This window comes from Eupeodes corollae, chromosome 1 (genome assembly GCF_945859685.1).
Source record: "Eupeodes corollae chromosome 1, idEupCoro1.1, whole genome shotgun sequence".
Taxonomy (NCBI): Eukaryota; Metazoa; Arthropoda; class Insecta; order Diptera; family Syrphidae; genus Eupeodes; species Eupeodes corollae.
The window spans coordinates 96,871,430-96,883,567 of NC_079147.1; the positions used below are offsets into that span (position 1 = coordinate 96,871,430).

General features: G+C 32.2%; 1 protein-coding gene across 4 annotated transcripts in view; it reads left to right on the plus strand.

Annotated features, from left to right (window-relative positions):
* LOC129942687 (diacylglycerol kinase theta) overlaps nucleotides 1-12,138 on the plus strand; it is an 89,863-nt gene that overhangs the window by 46,386 nt on the left and 31,339 nt on the right. For 3 of the 4 annotated variants that reach the window (XM_056051728.1, XM_056051730.1, XM_056051729.1), the window contains exon 8: nucleotides 815-1,915. The exons of the other annotated variant lie outside the window; for it this stretch is intronic. In XM_056051728.1, the coding sequence (XP_055907703.1) occupies nucleotides 815-1,915 (1,101 nt within the window). The remainder of the gene's footprint in view (nucleotides 1-814; nucleotides 1,916-12,138) is intronic. 4 annotated transcript variants of the gene reach the window in all.

Below are 12,138 nucleotides of genomic sequence, written 5' to 3' on the forward strand. Positions count from 1 at the left end.
GCCAAGAGGGAATAATTGTAGTTTGCCTGATTAGTGTTTTGTAGCCAATTATGTTTTTGGTAGTTTTTGCTCGATCAACTGAAGATAGAGGTTAGTGAAGTAAAGTTCCAAGTTTTAAATTCATTTCACTTGAAAAACTAACTAGCTACCTTTTTCAAAATTTAAGTTCAAAAAATGCAGTTGACTTCAAATGTAGTCCCTTAGGTGGTCTAAACCTGCCCATTGATTGGCTTGCAGAAAAGCAAGCTACGTAGCTTGGCGTTATTTCAAATATTTTGTGAACAAATTGACGTTGACGGTTCAGTTATTTTGGTTAGGGTGGGTTTTAATTTTTAATAGTTCATCATACACCTTTACTCGTTGCTAAGAAATCTCAACAACTTTTCTAAATGCATATTTATTTAAATACAAATAAATATATATAAATTATTTTGCAGTGGTTCTAGCCTTTTTCTTTTTCTTCATTTTCATTATCATTTATTGTTTAATAAGAAAAACAAATCAATTTAACTCTCAAACTAAACAAAATTCTAATTTAATTATTCTCACTTCGAAAGAGCTATTTTTTATTGTCCTTAAATTAAAACATAAAACAATTCTTTACCATACATTACACTCTGAAATAAAAATTTAAATTAACTATGTACGTAAATTTATGAAACATTATATTTTTTTTTAATTTGTATGAAACTATTCTTTTGTTTTTGTTTTCTTCTTTGTATTCTTTTTTATTTCATTATACTTTCAACATTTATATAATTTTCCTTAAATATTTATTTTCAAACAAACAAAACATACAAATTCTTTTATTTAGCGGAATTAAGAACAATAGGTTTATGTGAGGCCACCACCGATAGTGATTTATCAATAAGACAAGAATTGCAGCGTCGAAAACGTCCCAAAAACAATTCGCAGTTTCATCTTCTTTTACATTCGTCCGATGCTAAGAAAAAATCCTCAGATCACAAGAAGTCACGCCATAAGAAATCCACCAAAAATGATGAGAACAATGGCGGTGGGAATCCGTCAGCGACTGATCCAATAAGTCTCTCAAGCGGTACTTCTCGAAGCTATACGAATATTTTTCGAAAAATCAATGTGATAAATCGAAAAAGTTGGCAAAAACTACATCGCAACTCGAATACGACTGAAGACGATATCGATGATATTGATGAGGAGTATCTCAATGGGAATTCGACTGCAGCGGCATTGGTGGCAAATGCTGCGGGAGTGGCAGTGACATCCGGTTCAGCCGACGAACTCGATCCGGTGTTTAATGAGAGTTTCTATGAAACTTCAGATACCGGAGGTGATCTGACGGCGGACGACATAGACTCTAGTACGAACTTAGTCAGTAGTAACATAAGCTATAATAGTAGTAATGCATCGATTGATAATCGAAACAGCAATGACAATAACTGGCATGACGGCGCGGGCGGACGTAATGTGAAGTTGCACGACAGTGGAGTGGTGGGAAACTATCTATCGACGACCAATTCAAGTGGCCGTCATGGCGGAACGACAACTTCAAGCTACTCACCGAATTCGAGTGAGTCATCGTCGGTGGGCCGAAGTAAGTCGTTCCAAGAGCCCGGTCATACCAAAGTGCCGGCAAGTAAACGGTACGCTAGATTTTTCACAAAACGGAAACACGCCAACAACGGCAGCAACAATAACTGCAAGAGTGACTTAAATCTAGATACCGTTTCACAGAATATCGAAATAACGATTCAGGATGAAGATGGAAATTTTCAACCGTACGATGATAATTTCTATGCGATTAGTGATAATCATAGATTGCATAACGGGTGTCAAAATGGCCGGATTGATAATAATCATTTGTTTAGTCGGTTGATGAAGAGGATGCGGCGAATATCGTTCGGATTGCGAAGGCCACGTCACAGAGAACGGAGAGGTGATGACGGATTAAATATTTACCTAAAAAATCTGTTTTTTTTTTGACATGCGATTTTATTCTTTGATGGATTGTTTAATTTTTTGAATTTATTTTTTTATTTTTACTGTCTATTGTTTGTTATTTTGAAAATTAACTTTTATTTTGTTTTGTTTATTTGAATATTTTTGTAAATTAACATCTGAGTGCCGTTTTTTTATTGTTTTGTAATGTAAAACAATATGGATATGTTTTGTTTTTTTAATATATGGTTATTTGGGTCTACGTAAGGTTCAAAAATACTCAAGCATATATCGATCACGTATTAGTAGTTACTTTCAGAGTTGGATTTGGAATACTTTGACAGATTTTGAATTGTATGGCCAAGAATCCACCTCGATTGATCCAATTTAACTTGATTACTCTGAAGTAGGGTTGTAAGGTTTAGAAAAATGGAATCGTCAAGCGTAAAATATAAGTTTCCATGAAAACGAAAAACTTCTCGATTCCCAACATATACATAAATCATTGTTTTAAAAATCCAATAAAATTAATTTTTTCTTCGCCTATGGAACATTTGTTTGAACTCTTGTTTGACGGTGGTATAAGAGTACTGCAACTAGCCGACTTCTAAAATTTTTCAAACAAAGGAAAAGCATAAAAGCCACATAGGTAACTCAACCTAAAAACTATATCGATCTTGAAATCAAAAACGTAAGATCAACCTAGGATCCTGTGCTATCAAAATGGGTTAATTAATTTTTTAATGGAGTCTATTTTACTACAACTTCACCGTCACCGTCCAAAGAGAAATGTAAAATAAGCATTTAAATTGTTTAAGACATTGACAGTCAAATTAATAAACGTCAAATAACAAAGGGTTAGTTCTTATCCCATGGACTAAGTAGGAAATGTCATACAATTTACTCACTCAAAATCAATTTCAAAGCGCACTGAATACACCATTCCACACCTAAAGCTGAATAAAAACTTCTAGTTCTTTATATTCCAGAGAAGTTACGGCATTCGTGGAAAAAGAATTGCTTCATCGATGAATGAGACACTTTATAACTTAAATGAAGCCTCTCTTTCAGGCCTAACTATTTAAGCCTGTTCCAGGTAAACATTTTGAACCAATTTGATTCTTGATATGAATATTGTATACAAGAATCTTGTCACATAATATAGCTGCTTTTATATCCCAAGACTTTGTCCGTACAAACTTAATGACATTCCTTAACTATCAGATAGAATATTGGTTCATTAATTGATATGTCATAAATATAGCCTGGCTTATAGGAAAGCAAGATACATACGTAGCTTGACCATATTTCAAACATTTTGTTCAAAAAATTGACGTTGAACGTTTAGGTTTGAAAATATCAGCCCTATTCTGCTATTCACGTGGATCGTATATTCGATTCACCCATTCGATTCCCTTTCACACTGCCTTTTCATTCTGCTATCCATCGGGTGAACTACATTATCCCAAACCAATTTGACATTCAAATAAACAGCTGTTCATGTAAAAAACTTGAGAATGTTAGATAAATTGTTTTGATTCGTACAAAAATTAAGTTCAATCAATCCACCTAAACAAAATAATTTGTGTAATTTTTGGAAATGGGCAGTATTTGACTTTTTATTCCAATTGTAAACAGAGGAATAAGAGAATCCTCAAACAGAGAGCTTCGGAGAAATGTTAAAAAGTGTCTTCCTTCCCCTAAAAATGTTAATATTCTTTTATTTATAAAACAAATATTCTAAATTTAGTAACAAATTAGTTTTAACATGCATTTTACTTACAAAAATTAACAAACCAAACATCAAATGAAAAATCCGCTGCATTTTATATGCGGCTTTGAATTGTATAAAATAAACGCTTTTCGTGAATAGAAGAATACCGCGCAGTATTACCGACATTACCGACACACACAGATTCATTTCGTATGAATAGCAGAATAATGATTTGTGAAAATTCAAGTAAAATTCCACCCGATGAATAGCAGAATAGGCCTGATATTTTGAAATCAAAAGTAAATCCATTTATTTTGCTCATGAAGTTCAATAGGGGAATATGTATACGTTTTGGAAGGTTTGAGCAAAAATAAATTAATTTATTGTACCACGAGTTTCCGGGAATCATTTATTTGTTGATAATTTCGGATCAACAGTCAATGTTTTGATCCGAATGAGAATCATTTTTCCTTACCAATGGATATGAATAAATAGTGTACAGCTTGAAAGCTAATGGCCGTATTTTGATTATGAGTGCCTTGTTTTTTTTTTTACAAAATCAACTATTCATAAAAGTGTTGAAGCTATTTTCGTTTTTAATTACAAATCTTATGGTTTAGGTAAATACTGATTTTATTGAATGGATTAAAAATTGTTTTAGTAATGTGTGGTGTCTCCTGATTTATGAATTACTTTAAGTTACTTGTGGTGTATGAATTTATAGAATTTTGTCAGATAATTGAGCGAAATTTAGGCTTCGATTTTTTGGTATTGGCGTCCTTTTTGTAGACTTTACTTGAAAACTATCCCCACAGAATTCAGAATTCAGATCATGAGAATATGGCGGTCATGGTAGAGGTTCACATTTTGCCCCTGAATATAGGCTTTTCCGTGCGGTATTTATTGGTATATTATCTTGTAGGGAAGTCCACCGTTGTTCACCAAATAATTTAGAAAATTGCGGAAAAGCTCGTTCCAGAATCGATTTGCAAGTGATTGCGATCATTTCAGAGCTTTGAAAATCAAGCTCCAGGTTCCTTAATAGGTGATTGCTCTACATACCATTACAACGCCTCCTTTGCTGTGCGTAGATTTCTTTTTTTCTTGAATCACGGAAATAGCAGATATATCCATCAGGTCCGTCTAAATTATTTTTTGTTTGTAATAAGTGCATACTCAAGGAGATAATACCAAACTTATTATGTAGACACAGTGTGAGCACTAGGAAAGGGAGAGGGGGTTGAAAAGAGGTGTCGGTGTACATTGGTTTTGAATTCCTGAATATTACAAAACTAAGACGTTGGCACTTGCGTGCAGCATCCAATGAAGGATTTTCTTCATTTTTTGGTGTCGTGTATGGTCTGTATCACTCGATCTACTAGCATTAAGCACAGCTTCTGCCTAGATTTTACTAATGGAAATAAAAAGCCTTGTATTTGAAGCACCTTTCACTATCACCCAGTTTTTCTTAAACAATTGTGGTTTTTTCCATAGCTCTCTGGGTTCTTGAGGTAGTTGTATACAACTTTTGAATTACTTCTAATTTTGCTGGCTATAAAAAGGATGGTTTTGCCGAGAACCCGGGAAGCTCGAATTTGGCTTATTTCCTACTTGGTTTGACCCTTACCTCTACCCATACTTTTTGATTCTGTCAAATTAATACTCGTACTAAGCTTCCAAACAAACAGAGTATCCCTTTACCTGATTTAAAACACGCTAATAAGTAAAGTAGGACCTCTTCATGTAACACAAAAAAACAAGTACTTTTTATGACCTTCTTCAGAAAAACCTCCATAAAAATCGTATGTATGCACTTAAAGGAAAAAAGTTTTCAGGTATAAACTTAATACATACCGCATTTATTTCACATTTAGGTTTTTCAAAAAAAAACCTATGGGTTTGAAAAATATCATCTACAAAAAATGAAAAAATCTTGCCCTTATTTGTTTATGTGTAGCTTTATTGTTTTTCATTTATTGTTACCCATTTTGAAAGTGCTCCAATGAAATATGTACGTTTTTTCATTTTGTTACCTGTTCCGTTTGTCTTTATATTCGAAACCTTGAAAGCGTGTTAAATTTTATATGCTGGAATGGCTGTTGTCTTTTCTTGCTCATACTTTGGTACTCTCATAAATATTAAACGTCATATTGGGGATTGATAAAATCTGACAAATAATGTGCCGATTACATTGAGTGGACGATTTCCTTTTTTCTCGAGCTAGTGTTGCAATTGTAGTTAGTGCGTAGGGTTGTCATGAAATCTTGGGTTCAAATAGTGCCTTTTGTTCAAACCGTGACCACCTAAAGTGTTTTCATGGACACTACCTCTTACGAAGAATTGACAAACCCTCCAAGAAAAATTATAGTTATGCAAAATTCTTTATTTAATTAGCCGTTTGGATTTGACATACAAACTGTAAGTTCCCTCCATTCCTAAAAAATTACTAGCGCAAGGAAATGGTTGAGAGTTGTAAGTCACTAGGACCTAGTTCTCTATTTATTTTAAGTAATTGCAATTGATTTGAATATTTAAAATATTCACATAAGTTGACTGTGATTGTCAGAAGATGGAAAGTAAACAAGAAGCTTAACAACTAATGGGTCTATACAGAAAGGGAAGAGTATTACTTAAAATATGTTAAACGTTTCTACTATTTTATTTTTTAACTTTGACTATTTTTTACTTGTTTGATTTTTTCTATCTAAACAAAAGAACATTTTATGTACAAAACAAATAATCCTTATCACTATAACACATTAATACACCTTTTATATTTTCAACTTTTACTAACCTATATCTTTTTTCAACAACTTTCATTGCATATGACTTATATTTTTTTATATATTGAATAAATTTTGATTTTTTGTCTGTTTTATAACACTTTTCCTTTCTTTATTTTTTACTCACTTTCTTCACAATAATTTTTAATAAATAACTAACAAAATAAAATTTTGTTAAAAATAAAAACAAATAAAAATTGCACTTTTAATGCTGGCATGAATGAATTTTGCATGCAGAAATAATATTTTATGTAAGTGTTTGCTTTTGTGTTTCGTATGTTTTCTTTTAAATTAAATTAAATAAATTTGTTTGGATTTTAACATGAAATAAATTATTTATTGTCTTAAGTATAAAAAATAGGGAATAAGATCCAATAAACATATTACAGTCAAATCCTTTTTTAAAATTTACAATTTTTAAAAAGTTGTAGGTAAGTAGCTTTCGGTAATTACTTAATATAATGGTACAATTGGTCAATGTCTTACTTTAGTTAATTGTTGACAAATGTCTTGAACAGGGCTGCTTACGCAACGCAGTTTTTGAATCAAATACGAAATTTTTGAGTTGAATGATGGCGGATTTTAAAGAAAAGCTATTGCACAAAGTAATAAAATAAAGATAATAAACTTGTTAATTTAACTTGAACTACTTATACGATTAAAATTAAAATGAATACAGTAAGATCTAAGTGTAATATGTAAGCAAATATCAAATATATGAAAAAAGTCTCTTCTAGGCGTACCACTCACTCTACTGAATTTTATTATTCTACAACACTTTAAAGTGGTAATTTTAAATCATAACTTTTAGATTTCTGTCGATAATTGTCCTTTCAATACAACACCAGATTAACCTTCGTGCTATACGTATGTTATAAAATTGAAATTTGGTAAAGAGTATGTTCTCAACTAGTTTAATAAATATTACAAATTTGAAGTGTCTAAATTTATTGAACGAAATATTAAATAAATTAATTTGTATTTAAAAGTCATAGTTAAGAAACACATTGTTTGTAAGAAGCGCCATAAACAAGCTTCAGAACCTCTTTACTTGAGCATAAACAAGTAGATCTTATTTAAAACTCTAAATCAGCGGTTCCCAATCTTTTTTAGTGGTGGAGCACTTTTTGCGTAAATTTTTTTGTTTTGGTTTCAACATATGCAGAGAACCCTGACTCGCACATATATGTTGTTGCAACGGCAGAAGAATTATTTTAGTTTTTTTCGAATGAATTTATAGTTAGATCAATCAAGCATTCAAACTGCAGCGATGTCAGGGAAGGTAATTTTTCCAACGCGGTTCTTTGATCATTGGGAAACTGTCTAGGTTTCGATTTTTGATAGATTCCGTCCAAAACTGAATTTTATTTTTGAATGCTTCTGTTTTGTTACTGCATCAAAAACAGTTATTGCCTTTCCCTAAAGTGATACACTCAAATCTTTTATTTTTTAAAAATTATCTGACAGATTTCAATAACCAACGCCAATTTCAATAACCAACACTCATTTCACAACATTTCAACCAAAACAAAGTTATCGTCAATGATGAAAATTTTAACTTCTGCTATCATTTCGAAAAACCACGTCAGTGTTTTTCCGCGAGAAAGCTACCTTACTTCTGCTTGAAGAATTAAAGACGTGTGTTGACAATCCATGTCATCACATAATACTTGAAAAAGCCTTGTAATCTCTGGAAGTGGTTTAATAAAGTTAATTATTTTGACGCTTTCGTCCAACACATCTTTAAGGAGACCGGTATTTTTTTTATTGCAAGGGCATGGCGGTGTAGAACGCATTGGCTACTGGTGGATCCTTTAACAATTTGCTTTATTCTTGCGACGGCTCCGGACGTTTTTCCAATCATGGCCATGGCACCGTCTGTGCCAAAAAAAATTGTCTATCAAATTAAAAACAGCAGAGCAGATCTTCTTGAAAGGACTGTAGATATTGGTAGTGCACAAATACTATTAAAACAGCCAACCCTGCAACATCCGTTGATTTATCCATTTACAGCGCGAAATTTGGTAACTATTCGTATTATTCGTAGAAGTAAAGTAGCTTTCACATTTTTCGCTAAGTCTCCGATTCGCCTTGATATTGTGTTATTTCACAAAGGAACGGTGTCACCTACGAGTAATATGTATTTTGTCCTTTTCACCCAACAAACATTCAATAATGTTTTTAACATATGGCTTTATTAAATTTTCATGCAATGGTATGGGCTTCACCAATTTGCGCTATTCGGAAACTTACCAAATGATAAGTAATAATCTTTTGAGATTTGGCAAGTTCAGCATACTTTATTTTGAAGAAATCAGTCGGTTTGGTTTTGCAAGCTGGAGGAATCCCTGCAAAGTGACGTTTCATTTTTGCTGGAAACATTGGCACTTTGCCAGAAATTACGCATTGAGTTTTGTTGTCACTTGTCTCAGCAAATCCAAAATTCAAATATGAACCGTGGTATTTCCTTTTAACTGATTTTTTTTCTGTAGCATTGATCACCGTGGAACTAGTACTAAGCAAACTATCAAACTCAAAACCTTCAGAAATCTCTGACCCCGCTGTTTCTATTGCGTCATTTTCCTTCGCACTATAAGTAGATATATTGAAAACCGTAATTGAACAAGCAAAATAAAATCATTGAAATCATTTTGTGCGGTAAAATGCTTAAAATGCTGAATTTATTAACCAGGATTACTATTTAATGTAAATTATGATTTTGTTTGGACATACGCGTCAGTTGGTGATTCTTCGGCAATTTTGGGTGCCTTTGCGGAGCATTCACTTGTTTGTTCAAAGATCACTAAAACAAACTGCAAATTAACTTCACCGTACTACGTTTAAAAGTTTGCATGAATTGAACAAAACTTTTTCTATTTCAATCGTCACTTTCACTAGTCTTCGTGTGGTTCTATGTAAATTTATAAGAGTAAGATGGAATAAAAGATAGAATTTGTCCATGAATGTTTTTTTACCGTTTAAAGTGGATGTAAAAATTATTTGAAATTCTGATGATTTTTTTTTTAAATATAAATTTCAAATTCTACTGCTGCTCTCAAAATTACAAGATCAGAATTCAAAAATTAACTAGTAACTAGTCCGTCTTAGAAATTTTATAGTTTTTCAAATATTTCAGCGTAGCACTTGGATATTCTTCGAGGAGCATCAAGTTCTCCGCGGAGCACACTTTGGCAAACACGGATCTACATTATCTTCTTCAAGAAATTTAAGTCTTAAATTTGCAATGAAAACAGTACTAAAAATTTCCAACACTTTTTGTATTTATTTATTAATCAAGCAATATAATATTAATAATATATGTTTAATCTTGTAAACTAAGTGAAAATAGACGAAATAGTGACAACACGAAGTGCTTCTCTTAAATAAATCACGGCTAATATTATTTTGAAAATCAATGTAACTACATACTATTTATATTCGCCTGTTTCAGGCATCGTGTTATTGGCTCATTAAGCCCGAAGTTAACTATATGAAATGGTTGAAAAATATTTTACGTACTCGCAGCTCTCTTGAACTAACATATAATTATTCTATCAACAAATGAAGAAAGGATCAATCAATTTGATAAGCACGAATATTACGAAATAAAACTATCTCAAAGTATGGTCTTTGAGTTTTTAATTTTTGAATGTCAAGAAGATAACATCTTGTTCCGTATGAATGCATTTGAATATCACATTTTGATCTACGAGTACATACTGTTATTCTAGTAAATCATTTTTGGATGGTTTCAAGTTGGTTAGAATACAGACAATAATACAAGTTCCATATTACACAGCCATACTCAAGTACTGGTCTGACATAGTAGTAATATAACGCCTTGAGTGTAAAAGGGTCAGAAAATTCGTTGGAATTACGAGATATAAAACCAAGTAAGGAGTAAGCTTTCGATACAATGACGTCGATGGAGGCAGAACAAATTAGTTTCGGATTAAAGATGACTCCAAGATCCTTTTTTTTTTTTAAGTAAAGTTTAATAATGCAAAGTTACGACCAAAGATTATAAATCATATTTGGACACATTAAGTTCTAACTGTGTGTGTGAAGAACACCTGTTAACTAAGTTATCTAAATAAATTGTTGCAATTTAATGTCGTCAGTAAACATGAGACAAAGAGAAGATTTAATGATATGAGGAATATCATTAACAAAAAGAAGAAGTAAAGGTGGGTTCCTTGGGGAATGCCAGAGATCACAGTTATTGGATGTGATAAAGACAGATTTGTAGATACGTATTGGGTTCGATCTACCAAATAAGATACCACCCATAACTAAATACTAAAATGAATTTTAATTCCAATCTGCTTTTTGCCTTTTTCCAAATTTTCGTTGATAGTTTATGTTAAAAGTTGTTGATATTGATTGAAAAAATAAGGAAAGTTTAAGAGTTAGGGAATAATGATTTCTTTTTTATTATACATTTATATTTCCATTTCAATTGCAAGTAATTAGTTATTGACATGTTTTCCATTACAATTAAATGTGATTGATGAAAATAATATTTTATAACATTTTTGTTTAATGAGTACAGGAAAAAATAATCATGACTACTTTTCCGATCATAACTTTTGTTTTCAATTACATTTATGTTATTAATTTGCAAGCAATGGTGCTTTTAAATTACATGTAATTAGTGATTGAAAATAGGTAGAATAAAAATAGAAATAATTTATAACTTACTTTTTTCTTGTTTTGGACAAGAATTTAGCACACTTGTTAAAGAAAGTAAAAACCATTTAATTTTCAATTTCTTTTCTTATTATGAAATTAGGTAAATTTTATTTACATTACATATACATAGCACTATGTTTTCATAGTACTTCATCAAATATGTTTAACATCTGTAAGAAGAAAAAAGTATGGAATGTAGAAACATCAATTTTTCGATTGGACACAAATTTAGCACATTCAACAGTTTCTTGATAAAATATTACGTACCGTTATCAATTCTAAGATTTTCTTAGAATTTGGTAGAAAATCCTTTATTTTGCAGTACAGAAGCAATTCTTCTTGGCAAACTATCAACCAAAGCCTCACATCTTGGGTTTGGAATTGTATACCAAGCATTTTAAACCTCCTGCCATAATTGTGTTAAACAGCTTGTTTTTTTTTCTCAATGCGATGTTCAACATCATTCCACAAATTCTCGATCGGGTTAAGTACAGTTGATTGTGCTGGCCACTTCAAAACATCGATTTTATTCACCTCTAAGGCACACTTCACTAACTTTGAAGTGTGTTAAGGGTAGTTGTCTTCTGCGTAGAGTATCATATGATCCACGGGATATCCTGTGCATGTTCTGGTCCATTTTGGTGTCAATTTTTACGATGGGGCCAACGCCGGCCGTGCCATTAAAAAGCAGCCCAGACCATAACGTTGCCTCCACAATATTTCACCGTCTCAATGGTGAACCTTGGATCATATTCCCTGTTTTTCGGACGCCATACATATTTTTTCCCATCCGATACGAACCGGCAGAATTTGGATTCATCGCTCTAGAACACGTTTTTCCATAAACTAATTGGTTTGTCTAGGTGAGCTTTGACAAACTGTAACGTAGATTTCAGATTTTTTTTGATACAAACGGGTTTTCTATGAGCAACGCAACCACGTAGATTGTTTTCATTTAATCGGTGTCTTATGGTCCTTGAGGAAACATTTACTCCATTGTTCGTTGAAAGTTCGCTTCGATCCTTGGTCGAT